General features: G+C 44.1%; 1 protein-coding gene across 1 annotated transcript; it reads right to left on the bottom strand.

Moving 5' to 3' along the window:
• Positions 1-14,666: 14,666 nt before the first annotated feature.
• Positions 14,667-16,316, bottom strand: LOC147604152 (uncharacterized). Its single transcript, XM_086795407.1, has 2 exons — positions 16,205-16,316; positions 14,667-16,125 (listed from the first exon to the last, which is right to left on the bottom strand). Exon 2 carries the CDS (start codon positions 16,079-16,081, stop codon positions 15,071-15,073), a length of 1,011 nt encoding a protein of 336 aa, XP_086651533.1. The 5' UTR covers positions 16,082-16,125; positions 16,205-16,316; the 3' UTR covers positions 14,667-15,070.
• Between the last annotated feature and the right edge of the window lie 333 nt (positions 16,317-16,649).

Genomic DNA, 16,649 nt, shown 5'->3' with positions numbered 1-16,649 from the left:
ATTGTCCTATTCTTGACGAGTGCGTTTTAGCATGTAAACAAGGCATAAGCTCTTCAACTCTCTCTTCATTTACTTCATAGATACCAAGGTTAATGCATGGCTGCAAATTCCATCCAAACATAGCTCATTGTCCTCTTCTTGACGAGTGAGTTTTAGCATGTAAACAAGGCATAAGCTCTTCAACTCTCTCTTCATTTGCTTCATAGATACCAAGGTTAATGCATGGCTACAAATTCCATCCAAACATAGCTCTGTGTCTTCATGCATAAACCACATTTTCATCTGCTTTAAATCCATTGAAAACTTGCCCAAAGTGTGCAACCAATCGCATCTTAGCACCACATCAATGGGCCCCATGTCAAGCACAATCAAATGGGCATCATAGGCATAATTGGAAGACAAAGAAATCCTTGTTGCAACCCAACTCTTACTCAGCTAATGCTGTCCAGTTGATTTGCAACTTCCACTTTTAGAGGCTTCATCATCTCGCGTGGTGGGCATAGTCTCAAAGAATTTATTGAAGCACAATCAAACGGGCATCATAGGCATAATGGGAAGACAAAGAAATCCTCAGCTCTTACTCAACTCATGATGTCCATTTGCAACCTCCACTTTTAGAGGCGTCATGCATAGGAAGCAAAGCCCCTTCTTCCTCTTCTCAGCCATCTCCACTTGTGTCAATTGCTTAATCACTTTGCCTTGAAGGGAAGAGGATTTAGCATCACTTTTGAGTAGAGGTTTGGTCATAGAACCACTCCATTTCACATTCCTTGGCTGTCCATACACACTAGGATATCATTGTATGGGAGTAGAGGTTGGAGTGAAGCTAGCACGAGGTACATAAGGTGTAGAAGAGGTAGAAGTTGGCCATTTGACTGCATTCGGGCGGCTGAAAGTTGATAAGTTTGAGGTCTTCAAGCCTTCACATCAGCCCCAAGTGATGATTGCAATCCATGTATGTATTTCACCATTTTTTTATACTCACTCATTCCCCCAACAAACATGAATGGAAAGCTTTCTAAATCGGTTACTATACTCCTTGACGGAACTTCCCTTTTACTCCAAATTGTACCATTGTCCCACCAATTGAGCTCGTTCTAATGGAGGTGTGAAGTTTTGAAACATGGCATCCTTGAATACCTCCCAAGTGTCAAAATGCATACCCTCATGTTGAGTAAACCGCCACCATGAATGGGCATAATCTTCCAAATGCAACATGGCAAATTGTACTTTGTCCTCCTGCTCATGAGGATACAATGCAAAGTATATCTCCATCTTACTAATCCATTCCTCCAATTCTTCGGTGGTTGTGTTCACCCCTTTGAACTTGGGAAGTGTAATCTTTTCCTTTACATCTTTGACCCTTGGTGACTCTAATGTAGCACGTCCATGGGTAGTGTGTGGTATGTCCATCTCCCACTCACATTGTACACACCCCTTAAAGAGCCCTCCATGGGATCCAAGGATGTGGGTTGCTTTCCTAGCCTAAAAGCCGAAGCATGTCCACTTTGATGATCTCTGGAAGGCACATTTGACTTTTCTTGCATACCACCAAGATTCCCATGTGGATTTGGTGCATGGTCAAATCTATCCACACCCCTTTGCATACCCAAAATCCAATTGCAAACCTTTCATCCATCTTTTCCACCATTTGGTGCATCAACTTGGCATTCTCTCATTGCCTTGACGCACGAGCTCACTACTAACGTAGAGCACCTCCTTTTGGGCATCTCTTTGTGCATCATTTATTGCATCGGTGAGAGCAATTCTTAACATGTCCCAAAGTGATGTTCCCCAATGAGATTTGATCATGTCCACTAGTGTGCACCGGTATGCCTTCATTCACTATTTGCCCACTAATGTCATGTAGAGATACCCTTTCTTATTTTATTGCCCTTGAGCTTTGCCCATGTTCAAAAATGGAATGTGGTGCCATATTTTGATCATGTGGTTCATCACCCAATGGAGTGTGCGACCACATGTGCCAATCCATCACTAACCACCTAATTTGCAACATCTTGAACTTGGTTCCCCTCCACGGGCACTTGTGCTGCTTGAACTTTTGATGGCCTTCCATGGTTTCCCATGCTACCAAGTGAATAATAGGGCAAAGGGTAACCCAATTGGGAGTTTCTTGGTTTGCCATGTTTGTCCTGATGAGAGGAACACTCCTACCACCCTGAATTACCACTTTGAGCATCCCTATATCTCTCTATTTTGACTTTTAGTTGAAAGTCAACTATGTGAGGTTGACTACCCAAACAATAATGGAATTGGGAGTTTGTTGGCTCATTTGGAAGCTATTAGGTTGTTCTCTTAAGCTATGTAAATATCTTGAATTCAGTCCACATTGTTTTGGACTAAATTGAAACTTTCAGTCTCACTAAACTAGTTCCTTTGCACCCTGAAACGGTGTCCAAATCAACCACTTGATGGCTTGTTAGATTTGCCTTAAGATGCCCTTGAGAGATCTTGAATGGTTTGGGACTGAATTGCACTTTTGTATTCATTGCAGAATGTAGGAAAACCACAAAAATTTATCCATAATCTCTCCACAATACGGACCAAATCTCAATAACAATCCATTATCGTTTGCCCAATGTCCATTCATGACATAATATCCCAAGTATTCACAACCACAAGCATTCACTTGTTGCCAATGCAACTCTCATGCTTTGATCACCACCAAGTGTCCATGGCATGCTCAATCAAGTATCATTTGGCTTCCATAGCCTCGGCATGCTTACAATGTAGTCAAGTTGTGGATCAGAGGAGCACTTCATGCTTACCGATCTCCCGACTAAGCCTTCCCACCCTCATACCTAGTTCGAATCTAGGCACAAGTTGGGGCCAAGTCTTCACATCCAATGTACCTAATCGCTCTCCTTGCCACTTTTCCAAAAGCATACGACAAGGAGAGTTCATGCCATGCTCCCCCCGGGCATCTCCTCCAATGCCCAAGGTACCCTCACAAGCATAATAGATGCTAGGAAATTGAAGTGAGTACAAAGTGAAGTGTATGTGGATGTAAGTTCAAAAGAGAAGGTTGGAGCACTACTATCATTTTATCAATTACAATGAGCATGTACTCATGCTTTCCTTCAATCACCATAGTAGCTCCGATACGCCAAATCACATCAAAACGACATCCAAGTAGCATCCAACATCATGTGAATCAAAAGAAAAAAGATTTGCAAGAAATAGCCCTACACTTCCCTTGCTTCACATATGCATCATGTGATAGCATCAAGGCTTGCTTAAGATGCTTGAAGGCTTGACAAAACTCATGATTTTCAAACCTAAAATTGTGGTATAGGTTTACCCCCTTTGCCTTGATCTATATGCATCCTTAATGTTCAAGAAAACCACCACATTGACAAGTAAAGGTTCGGAAAGGTCAATGCAATCATAGGATCATGAGGCACATGTATGTGCTTGCTTTAGGCCAAGCTTTGGTACTAACATGAAGCCACAATGTACTACTTTCATGGACAGCACTTCAGCCCTTTGCCTTTACTCCATAGTCATCATTATTGATTAAGACAATCATCCAAATGACAAGTAGAATCTCTAATAGACCAAGGGCATTCAAAGGATTTGAAATTGCAGCCTTACACATCCCAAAATACACACAGTCAAAGTCATTGTAAAAACACCATACTCGCACAGCCGAAACAAAAAGAAAAACAAATATGCCCTAATCTCTATAGATCACTGCTAAAGTCATGCTTGTTGAATAACCCTTGCAAGAAATTTTGCCATTGTCGACTGAAGAGATAACGTCGGCTGTAGAAGAGAGATCATCAACTATATCTTCACTGCATAAGTATGCTTGTCAAGAAGAGGCGTTGCTCTATAGACGCTTAGTTAAGCTCCCAACCACGCTTAATCAAGCCCTTAGTGACACATATATGCGACATCTCTCATGAAAGAAGAAGCAGATTTATGCAGAAACGAAGGCTGTAGAAAAACGTGAAGAATTCCATGAAATTGGTGGTGAAACATAGATTTCTTGTGATCAAGTTGAAGAGGAGGTTGATTACCACCAAAACCCTAGGGTATTGCTTGCTAATCTCTGAGATTGAAGCCCTAATTTCTCCCACATTAAGCAAGAAGAAGAAGAGGGCAAGTATAATGTTTTGGATTAACTCCCTAATTAAGATTAATGATTTTCTCCCAATTTTGATCCCAAGATTAAAAATTAGGGGCAGTGTAACATGCGGAGGCTTTAGGGGAGATCGGTAACTTTAATGCTCAGAAAAAACAGCACACTTGTCGTGATGAAATTAATGCACAAAATTGAATATAGCTGTGCAAAAAAATAGAGAGAGAGGGAGAGAGGGAGAAGAGGACACATTATTGGGTCCCGAATATCCTCTATAAGGCCCCCACCACGAATGGTGTATTTGCTTCTATTAGAATGATGCAAAATTGAAATAAAAGACTGAACATGAACCTTCTTGGCCAAGATAGATCTCTTCCCTTGACCTTCAATCCTTCACCCCTTCTACGTTAGCTTGTCCTTGGTTGTCCTGGCCCTTTGATCAGCTTCAAATTGAAATAAAAGACTGAACATGAACCTTCTTGGCCAAGATAGATCTCTTCCCTTGACCTTCAATCCTTCACCCCTTCTATGTTAGCTTGTCCTTGGTTGTCCTGGCCCTTTGATCAGCTTCAACACTTGGTGAATTATGAGATGAATGGACTAAACCATGCAATGGGTATTTATACCCTTCAGGAATGCAATGGGTATTTATACCCTTCAGGAATGCTAGTCGGCTGGTTTAAAGCCAGTCGGCTGTCTGAAAATTGCTCCACGACCAGAATATTCAGCATTGAATGCTAAAAAATCAGCACATTGGCTGACGGGGGCAGCCTGTGTGGACTGCCCCACACTTGGCCTATAGCCATCTAGGGCTATGTACCCCGTCAGCTGCCTGTCTAGGAGCCCTAGGGCTGTCCTGCAGCCCTTCCATGGTCATCCCATGGCTAATGGGCACAGCCAAGGCCTTCATGGCCCCTATGGGGGTGATTCTACACCTCCCCCATGCCCATATCTATCCTTGGGGTAGCCCTATGGGCTGGCCCCTTTCCTATATGCAAACCCTAACTGTCTACACAGTGGACATCATTCTAGAAGGAGACTCACAGCGTGGACTGGCACTGTTTCATGTGCAGGACTGGCACTGTTTCATGTGCAGGACAATGCACACCTAACCTTGGACACGTGTAGGACAATGCACACATCTGATCTTGGACGACTGGAATGGAACCCTGGCTAACTTGTCCCGAACTGGGCTCACATGGGACCAGTTTTCCATCCTAAGTCTTGCACCTTCTATATAGATATGTCTACGTGGCATCCAAGTGTGGGATGCACGTGACATCCCCTTCTGCTTAACTTGACGAAAGCTACATAGCCTCCAAATAATCCGTTCAATAATGCCAGATAGTCGTTGAAAAACTCTTTGTCAAGCCATACCGCTTTATGGGTCCCTCGGTCCTGAAACTTTGTGAGGAACTATCTTTGTCTTCGGCCTGAGCCATGCTTAAAGCGGTGCAACAGGATCTCTTTTGGAACCATAACTTCTGCTTCATCAACAATGATATCTGGTTCCACCTCGTCTTTAACTTCTGAAGGGATTGAACTTGCATATGGCTTTAACCAACTGGCATGGAACACATCATGTATAGTCCAACTCGGAGGTAACTTCAACTTCATTGAAACCTCGTTAATCTTTCTCTGGATGGGAAAAGGTCCGAAGCTCCTGAACAACAACTTTGGGCATCGCTTGCCCACCTGCTTCAACCTTTGCTTCATAATCCGAAGATAAACCCAATCCCCTTCCAAAAACTTCATATCCCTTCGGTCTTTATTGGTGTGTTGAGTGTAGGCCTCTTGCGCTTTAGCCAACCTGTCTTTTACTGACTCTAAAATCTCCTGGTAAGACTCCGTCACTTTGTTCACTTCATGTACTGAAGAGAAGGTCCTGGTCAATAGAGGGACTGCAATGGTCTTCCGAACGCTACCTCATATGGAGTCCTGCCAATAGCTGAAGAAAAAGAATCACTCAAAATAGCTTGAACTAAAGGCAAATATAATTCCCACTTACCTTGTTGATCGTGGACATAACACTTCAGCACATCAAAGGCCAATTGGTTGTAGATCTCTTTCTGGCCGTCCGTCTGTGGGTGAAATGCACTAGAAAAATTCAATGTAGTACCAAGGTTATCAAACAATGCCCTCCAAAAATGACTGGTAAACTTAGCATCTCGATTTGACACAATGGTCCTAGGAATCCCGCCAATTGGGTACCACTGCCGAATGAACAACTGGGCAACATCCTCAGCGGGTCACATTGGCCCTGCATGGAATAAGCATAACAAATTTGCTAAATCTATCAACTATAGTTAAGCACTACGTATTACTCTTTACTCGGACTGGGCAACATCCTCAGCGGGTCACATTGGCCCTGCATGGAATAAGCATAACAAATTTGCTAAATCTATCAACTATAGTTAAGCACTACGTATTACGCTTACTCGGACTGGTAGGCAAATTCGTGAGGGGACTAAGTCCATCGAAATATCTTGGAAAGGTCTCGCGGGAATTGGCAAGGGCTGTAAACAACCCTATCTTCTTCCCACGAGGAGCTTTCACCTTTTGACAAATATCACAGTGTTGTACATATGAAAACACATCTTGCCTCATCTTTGGCTAATAATATTACCGTTCCAATCTCTCCAAAGTCGAATTCATGCCCCTATGACCACCAGTAATGGCGTCATGAGTGTCATGGAGAAGAGCTACCTTGAACGACTTCATGACGCACACTCGACCCTTTGTAGAAAAGCCAACCATCGCGTATCAAAAAGTGGCATGGTCCTATGGCATCCAATGCATGTTCCCACTATGTACCAAATTCCTCGAGTGTGCTTCATGTCGTCTAGTCCCGTACCAACAAGGTCGAGTCTAGTGGTTTGAATCAAGGTCACTTGTCCCTTCCTACTCAAAGCATCAGCCCCCACTGGATTGGCCTTTCCTGGAAGGTACTAACCACCAAATTGCTGGAATATCTGGCTCTATAGCGGTGTTGTCAGTCACTCCACTGTGCACTTGACATTGTTTGAATCCAGCGTAATGCCTGATGGTCAGCGCGAACGTCAAAGTCACGGCCATAAAGAAAATCTTTCCAATGTTTCAAGGCCTATATAACTGCAAGAAGTTCACGATCGTAGACTGAGTAATTCTTCTCTGCAGGCAGCAACTTTTACGAGACATGTAAGCTACTGGATGACCATTCTGTTGTAATACACCGCCAATTTTCATGTTACTCGCATCGATGATCACCTGAAATGGCTCATCCCATGAGGCAAGTGCTAAACAAGGCGCTTCTGATGATAAAGCCACCTTGAGGTTCTTGAATGCCTCCAATGCTCGTGGATTCATTCGAATCCATTGCCTTCTTGCCTTGACAGACTTAAGCAGATCGGTGAGATCCGCCGAGAGGTCAAAAAACTTGTCTATGTGGGTGGAGTATGCCTGGCATATACCCACAAAGGATCGGATATCATAAGCTTTCTGAGGTACTTCCCAATTGACAATCTCGGCTACCTTAGCCGGATCAAGTCAAATGCCTTCTGCACTAATTATATATCCAAGGTAATGTACCTCAAACAAATAAAATTCTGACTTCTTCTCATTGATGTAGAGCTCGTTGCTTTCTAGCAACTTAAGGACTTTCTCCACATCAATGTTACCATATTATAGTAGTGATGTGTGTGAACACACTTAGGACCGCCGGGGCACTTTTTCCCTCACTAGGAGGTTTTTTCCCCCGTGCATTGTATATACGCCCATTATCTTCCAGGGCTTGTTATCTTTCATTTTTGGCACTCATAATACACTACTGTGTTGTGCTCAAGCTTCCTCATCTTCTTGAAGTTGTGTGTGCATTCCTGCAACCCTAATTCCAACAATTGGTATCAGAGCAGGCTTCCTCCTCCCGGGCAGCATCACCGGCACCTGCCGCTTCATCTCCTCCGATTGCGACGAGGTTTCACGAGCGTCTGCAGGTTAGTATATGCCGTGGGATAGCCCGTAGGGCTTGGTCGTTTCAGAATTTTGATCTGAAGTCATTTCGCCCTCCGTTTTTGCATTCCAAGTACTGCGCAGGCAAAATCGTCCTACTGTGCAGATTTTCTGTCAAGATTAAAATCTGCAGGACAGGTGCCCATTCGTCTGTTTTGGGCTGTGCTACATAGCACAGGTCGATTTTATACAGGTTTACCTCTTACAGACAGCATTTACATCTAGTAGTACAGTCATTGGCCATGGCTGACAACAATGATGTATTCCGCATGTTGGCTGCTGAGGATAAGTTGGATGGCACCAACTATCCACTGTGGGCATATATGATGCGACATGTATTGGTAGCAAAGGGGTTATGGAACATTGTGCAGGGTATTGATGCACGTCCTATTGTGGCTGGGAATGCTGCAAACACATCAGAAACAGGTACTGTTGATGATGGTGCAGGCACAAGTGCTGTAGCAGCTGTTCGAGAACCACCACTTTCAGCAGAGCAGATTCGTTGGGATGGTAGAGATGCGCAGGCTCATGCCTTGATTGCGCTGTCTGTCAAACGTACCATTATCCCACATATTCGCTCCTGCAGGACTTCTAAGGATGCTTGGGATGTACTTGCCACATTGTATCAGGCAAGAAATGAGGCTCGTGTTGCTTATCTCCGAAAACAGTTGGAGAATGAGCATATGAACGAAGGTGATTCTATGGATAGCTTCTTGACAAAGATCAAGGATTTCAAAGAGCAGCTCATTTCTGCAGATGAAATCCTGTCAGACAGTTCACTTGTGCAGACTGTTTTGAATGGTCTACCAGATTCTTATCAGGGTTTTGCTTCCACTCTTCGCTTGATGATGAAAGGCAATCCCAATGCCTTATCATTTGAGGAGTTAGTTTCTGTTTTGCTGCAAGAAGACCAGTCAAGGCAAAACAGGAATAATATGCGTGTCGCAGATCAAGCTTTCGTTGCTAGTCAGAGAAGCGGGAAAGGTAAAGCTGGCTTTTCTTCTAGTAAGCAGAAATCTGCAAATGCTGCGCAACCAAAGAAGGAAGACAAAGATGAGAAGAAGGGTGACAAACAGAAGACATTTTGCAAGTACTGTAAGGGAAATGATCATGTCATCAAAGCGTGTCCTAAGCTGGCTGCGAAAGAGGCTAAGAAGAAAGAGGCTGGTATGGCTGTTGCAGATGCCTCTCCTTCTAACAATGAATCTGCTAATGTTGTGCTAGATACAGAATGGGCATTCAATGCGCAGTGCAGTTATGACCCATCTTTGCATGACACATGTATGTCTGCAGTAGATTCAGATGTATGGTACTTTGACAGTGGTGCCACTAAGCATATCACCTCGCAGCGCAGTTTATTCACTTTCCTTGAGTCTGCTCCCACAGGGAATACTGTCACTTGTGCCAATAACTCCTCTTATCCCGTTGAAGGAGTTGGACAGATTGTGCTGAATGTTGCAAATGGCAACACCTTTACACTTTTTGATGCATTGTATGTGCCAGGGATCAAAAAGAATCTGCTGTCAGTCTCCGCATTTGCCAAAACAGGTTTGGTTGTAAAATTTGTGGATGACAGATGTACTGTTCATGATCTCTCTTGTGGTGACATCATTGTAGCATCTGGTTCACTATGTCGAGGGCTGTATAAGCTCAATATGGATGGCAAATGTGTAGAGGATTCAGCATGTGCTATTATGGATACGCAGGCTATTTCAAATGCAAAACTGTGGCATGCACGTTTTGGTCATCTGAATTTTGCAAGTTTGCTGCGCCTGCAGAAATCTGAAATGGTGTCTTCTTTGCCTAAGCTTGAGGCACCTGTCAAGCATGTTTGTGAGGGCTGCATATTGGGTAAAATGCAGCGTGCTTCCTTTCCCAAAGATGGATCAGTGAGAGCTGAACGCAGATTGCAGCTTGTTCACAGTGATGTTTGTGGTCCCATGCAAACTCCATCATTTGGAAACTACCTTTACTTCGTGACTTTCATTGATGATTTTACCAGGCATGCATGGGTATATCCTTTGAAGGCAAAGTCCGAAGTGTTTTTGTGCTTCAAACAGTTTTTGGTTATGGCTGAAAATGTGTCAGAAAGTAAGATGGGCACCCTCCGTTCAGATCAAGGGGGGGAGTATATGTCTTCAGAATTTAATGCATTTCTGGCTGAGCGTGGGATAAAACACCAATGTACAGTGCCGTATACACCACAGCAAAATGGTATGGCTGAGAGAAAAAACAGGTCTCTCATGGAAATGGCAAGATGTATGGTTAAGAGTCAAAGTCTACCACATGGTTTTTGGCTTGAGGCTGTCATGTGTGCCACTTATGTACTAAACAGGTGTCCCACCAAAGCATTACAGGTTGTCACTCCATATGAGGCTTGGCATGGCCGCAAGCCATCTGTTGGCCATTTACGTGTTTTTGGTTGCCTGGCATATGCATTAGTGCCTGTGCAACATCGCAGAAAATTGGATGACAAAGCTGTCAAATGTATTTTTGTTGGATATAGTGCTGAGAGCAAAGGCTATCGTTTGTATCATCCACAGACAAAGCGCATTTTGGTTAGCCGTGATGTTGTATTTGTGGAAGATGCAGTTCAGCCCTTGGTTTCATGTACTAAGGAGACAGATATCAGCTCACGTGATGTCTATGATACATTGTTGCCTCTTTTCAGTGGTGCACAGTCAAGTGCAATACCTCATGAGGCAGTTTTTCAGCCTATGCAGGTTTTAAATGATGGCACAGATCAGCCTATATCTGATGCAGATGTGCATGATGCACTTGAGGATGAGAGACAAGAGATTGAGGGCTCTAGGAATATGCCTAGATGGCTGGTGCAGACTTTGCGTGACAGCAAGTTGGATGCCCTTTGTCTAGTCGCACTCGTTCTGGCTCTCATGGTGCCTCTTATGCGTCAGATTGTTATGCATTGGCTGTTTCTAGTATGTGCGATGAAAGTGAGCCTGTTTCATTTGATCAGGCACAAAGTTCAGAAAATTGGATGGCTGCTATGCAAGCAGAATACGATGCTATTATGAAGAATAGTACATGGTCTTTATGTGACTTGCCCCCTGGCAAGAAGGCCATTGGCACTAAGTGGGTATACAAATTGAAGCGTAAGCCTGATGGCACAGTGGATCGCCATAAGGCTAGGCTTGTTGCAAAAGGTTATGCTCAAGAGAAGGGCATTGATAGTATGAGACTTTTGCTCCCACATGTCGTATGACCACTGTTCGTAGCATCTGTGCATTAGCAGCTCATAATGGTTGGAATGTACATCAGCTGGACATAAAGACTGCGTTCTTAAATGGAGATTTGCATGAGGAGGTGTATGTATCGCAGCCTCGTGGTTTTGTTCAAAGAGGGCAGGAAAACAAAGTGTGCAGGTTAAAAAAGGCTTTATATGGTTTAAAGCAAGCTCCACGAGCTTGGTATGAAAAAATACATGCATATTTGACTGCACATGGGTTTCAGAATAGTCCAACAGAAAGCACTTTGTATGTTAAACGTGTGGATGGTGTACATCTAATCATTGCTCTCTATGTCGATGACATGCTGCTCACAGGACCAAATGAGAGTCATATTGCTGATTTTAAAGCTGATTTGAATGCCTCTTTTGAGATGTCAGATTTGGGGCATTTGCATCATTATTTGGGGATACAATTTAAGCAGTGTGATGGAGGTATTGCTTTGTGTCAAACAAAGTATATTGAAACATTGTTGCGGAGATTTGGCCTTGAAGACTGCAAGCCTATTGCTACTCCAATGGAGACAGGTTTGAAGTTGAGTCTTCATGATGCTGGAAATCACTTTGATGTCACACTCTATCAGACAGCTGTTGGTTGCCTCATTTATGTATGCATTACGAGGCCAGACATTCAGTTTGCAGTCTCACAGGTGAGCAGATTTATGCATAGCCCAGGCATTAAGCATTGGCAGGCAGTGAAGCGTATCTTTCGCTATTTGAGTGGTACTCGGCATCTTGGGTTGTTTTATCCCAAGGGGGGATCATTGCCGCCAGATTTACATGTTTTTTCAGATTCTGACTGGGCTGGTTGTTATGACACACGCGTGTCCACGAGTGGTTTTTGCTTCATGCTTGGAAGCTCATGCATATCATGGTTGAGCAAGAAGCAGCCTACTGTGGCCACTTCTAGTTGTGAAGCTGAGTACAGGGCAGCTTTCACAGCTACGGTTGAGTGTGTGTGGCTCAGACGCCTTATGGCTGATTTGGGTGTTGGGCAGCCATCTGCCACCACCATCTTCACTGACAGTCAGAGCGCATTGGCAGTTGCGCGGAACCCAGTGTTCCATGCTCGTACGAAGCACATTGAGGTGCACTACCATTATGTCAGGGAGAGACTCTCTGCAGGAGAGATCAGTTTGGCTTATGTGCCAACACAGGATAACCTTGCAGACCTTTTCACAAAGGCTCTGCCTCGTGAGAAGTTCGAAGCTTTTCGCAAAGCTTTGGGCTTACTCCCTTTTGTGGATTCGTCCACATAGCTAGACACTTCCCTATACATGAGTGCTAGCTCTTGTTCACCGCATCACTCCAGGGGGGATTTGTTACCATATTATAGTAGTGATGTGTGTGAACACACTTAGGACCGCCGGGGCACTTTTTCCCTCACTAGGAGGTTTTTTCCCCCGTGCATTGTATATACGCCCATTATCTTCCAGGGCTTGTTATCTTTCATTTTTGGCACTCATAATACACTACTGTGTTGTGCTCAAGCTTCCTCATCTTCTTGAAGTTGTGTGTGCATTCCTGCAACCCTAATTCCAACAATCAATGTCATGCTACTCAACCGTAGAGCTGAAAATACCAGTGTGTCTTGGGTGGGTGTACCAAAGTGTCAAAAGGCCAACACTTGTGCAAGGATCTTGGAAGTGGGGGCATAGAAAAACTGCCTCTCTAGACGGGCTAGGTAGGCATGGCCTCTGGCTACTAGTAGAGTGGCCAGTCGATTAGTGGTGGGGGCGGCCATTAGTTTTGTCGTCTCTATCACAACATAGGACATCCCTATTCAAGAAGGACAGTCATGATGCAACATCATAGGATGTGTTCAAGGAGGAATCGCAATGCAACTTCCACATGTGTGTGCACTCACTTAACATTGCCTACATTGTTACACCACAATGCAACTTCCACACGTGTGTGCGCTCGCCTAACATTGCCTATATTGTTGCACCATAGAGACAATCGGGTGAACTAATATTATCTTGACCGAGAGAAGAGTTTGTTATCCTTCCTATGGCTACCTAGCTACTCAAAGAGGGAAAAGAGAAGCCTCAAAACACTCCCTTATCTGCAAGCATGCATTGGACCAAATCTAGCAAGAGATGAGATAAGCAACAGGTCAAGATGAGTGGCGAGAGTACAGGGCTCATAACACTTCATTCACAATGGGAAATACTTGTATTGCTTAATGCCAAAAATGACTGCATTCACACTTGAATTGCTTAATGCCAAAAATAAGTTGTACACAAGGAGCTTGTGTTTACATTTTTATGGCCAAGGCTCAGAAATCACCCTTGGCTATTAGTCTAGCTCCTATCATTCATTGCAATTAAGTTATCAGCATTCCCACATTTGTCAAGAGTGTATGAGCTCTCTCAATGAGGAGAATATTCGGGACCACTTGACCTTTTCCCTCTACAGAGACAAAACTCTATGCTTTTGAAGTATAGGCAGGCTGTGTGCTCTCTCTCCATTCCTGGGAGAATCCACAACTTGAACCTACATTCTTCAAGGAGGTCCATTCGATGCATTTGATGCGCCCACATGATGGGCTAAGTGCATGATATTCAGGGTGGGAGTAGGTAAAGTGGGGCAATCTACGGATGCATCCTCTCAATTGCCTTATCTCGAGTCCTCACTTCCACCATACCTTGTTCTTGACTCCACATTTCATGACCTTACCACTTCCAAAGTAGCTCCGACCCTCAAAAGTTGCGGTTAGTTCCTACTCATGACGCACTTATAACCTTGTTTAGCTTTATTGGCAATCAGTCATGATGCCTTTATAACCTAGGATGAAGTTAATATGGTTTGTACTAGTACATATTAGGCCTCAATACATGATACTAATCAAAGCAAAAAGTACCTTCTCATCACATGGTTGTACATAAAGTTATGTAAGCATGCTGCATGTAAAATTTGTATTGACACTGCAAACCCAGATTTGCCCTCAATTGAATGATGATCGAGATTTGCCCGCACTTGAATGATGACCACAATGGTATAACACTTGTCACTTCAAATGATGCAGTGGCATTTGGATGTTACCCTAAGCCCTTTAACCCCAACCCTCAAGCAGAGAACAAAACAATGTACATTATGCAAAAGCTCAGATTGAAGAGATTTAATACAAGGAGGACATACAAGAGCCATATCAATGAACTGAGAAACTTAATTTGTTTTAATGGCATTACGCAAACCGGTAAACTTCGACAGCAATGGAAAGTAGCACAGATATAACAGGAGAATTATGAACATATATTGAATCTCTCTCTCTCTCTCTCTCTCTCTCTCACACACACACACACACACACACACTTACAAAGAATAAAATTTTTCCAATGCCACGTGTTTTTCATGTGCATGGCAAACACTTTATTTGTTTTCAGAGGTTTCAAGTTTCAACCAGCAGCAGGGCTCTCCCAGAAAAAGCTCACTTTGTGTTCTTCAGATGTTCGTCTTAATGACATACTTATGCTTTTGACAGATACCATACTTATGCTTTGACAGATGCCACATATTCCACATAGATTTCCTTGTTCCTTGACCCAAAACATTTAACTTTAACTGCGTTAGTTATCTGATATCGTCTCCAATGCGATGTTTCCATAACTTTTACCCCCAGGCCATTGACTTGCATCCAGTAGTTCATTGCTTCAGCAAACAGTTTTTCTGTGTGCATAACAATACACATGGATGCATCTAGACACAAAATCAATGGAGAGATCAAAACTATCTCAATCAGCAAACCCTGTCTGCCTCCACACAGCATTGCGCACACGGCTCATATCTCTACCCTTGAGGGTCCTCCCTTGGCCCTCGCATACAGAGAAAGTGATCATTTGACTCCGGGCATACTCTTTGGCAAGTAGCTCATGAGGGGGCATTCTCTCTTCATCCTCATCATCTTCACCATTCTCTATAATGTCATTACTCTTGCCCTTTGTTCTTGCCTCTCCTTTAAGAATCTTGGACCAATCAGGCACATTCACAGGTGCAGATTGATGCTCCACATGTCGTCTTGTAGGATCATTTGAAGAGTTTTCCACTTGGGGTATCATCCAAGAAGCAGTTGGAGGCCACAGTGGCAGTGTTTGGTGAGCTTGGCTCTCAGACACTCTGGAAAGAGGAGACAGCCCCACAGAGCCAGCAGTTGCTAAGGCATCGGTGAGGCCAAAACCTTTCTCAGCTTGGCGTCTGGAAGCCCTCTTGCCATCTAAAGCATTCAGTCTCTGTTTGGCAACATCCGAAGCGCCATGGCCATGACCATAAGCACGGGAATGGTTATGGCTGAACCCATGGACATGGGAAAACCCTGAATCAGGACCATGGCTATGGCGAAACCCTGGATCATGCCCACGATCATGGATATGGCCATGGGGAAGCCCTAATTCATGGCCATAGCCGTTGCTATGACCAAACCCTAATTGCTCTGTCAGAAACTGTGAACTTCTTATCTCTGAGCTTGATCTTGTGTCCGCGGCCCAGATATCCTCTTCTTTAAATTCATCAGAATCGTCCGCTTCCAGAAGACCGCTGGGTTCAATTGGGGAAGAGGCCACTGAGCGCGCAGGAGATTTGGAGAGGGAACGTGCTGGGGTAGTGGCGAGGCCAAGAAGCACATTGGCACGGCTTGTGCTAGACAAGATCTTCTGATCGCGCAGGATACTCCCCAGCCCTACTGTAGCAGCAGACAGACGATCCCTCGCCGAAGACAACTCTGTGCTCACTCCGCTTAGGCGAGCCATTGATTCCAACCTGATAATTCTGCACAACCTGCTCTCTGATCTTTCTGCGCAACAGCAAAAGCATGTTACAGATTAGCTGAGAAGATCAAAAGGAGTAGAAGTGGTGGAGAAGAATAGCGTTACCTTGTCACAGAGAGGAACCGGCAATGGAGACGAAAGAAACTTGTAAACGCTGGCTGTGACGGTGGGTAGCTCTCAGCTCAAGCTATCAGAGTCTGAGAATGGCTACATGTAAGAGGACAAAATATAGATGATTAAAAAGACCAAAAATAATAATAGTTTTTCTATGCTGTGACAATGTCGTGTGCTTACGTGGCCGAAATGATATCATGCCACGTGAGTCAGACCACATGCATCGCCGGTGCTGGGTCCACCATGTCCCTCAGCACCCCTGCTTCTGAAGGCGGAGTAGTCAACACGGCAGGGTCGTTAATCTACATAACAAAAGCAGAAGCAAGACCAGGTGGCCTTCTAGGGCTTGCGTGCAGAGAGCACAACTGCTCCATTTGAAACACGTCACCAGTTGCATGCGTGGCGGCAATGATGTCGACAGCGTGCAGAGAGCACA

This window comes from Cibotium barometz, chromosome 62 (genome assembly GCF_041138505.1).
Source record: "Cibotium barometz isolate CiBa-2024 chromosome 62, ASM4113850v1, whole genome shotgun sequence".
Taxonomy (NCBI): domain Eukaryota; kingdom Viridiplantae; phylum Streptophyta; class Polypodiopsida; order Cyatheales; family Cibotiaceae; genus Cibotium; species Cibotium barometz.
The sequence above is the reverse complement of the archived record's forward strand: the minus strand, read 5'-3'. Positions and strand labels throughout refer to the sequence as shown.

Coding starts and splice junctions, on each gene's coding strand:
- LOC147604152 (XM_086795407.1), bottom strand. CDS start 16,081: ATGGCTCGCCTAAGCGGAGTGAGCACAGAGTTGTCTTCGGCGAGGGAT.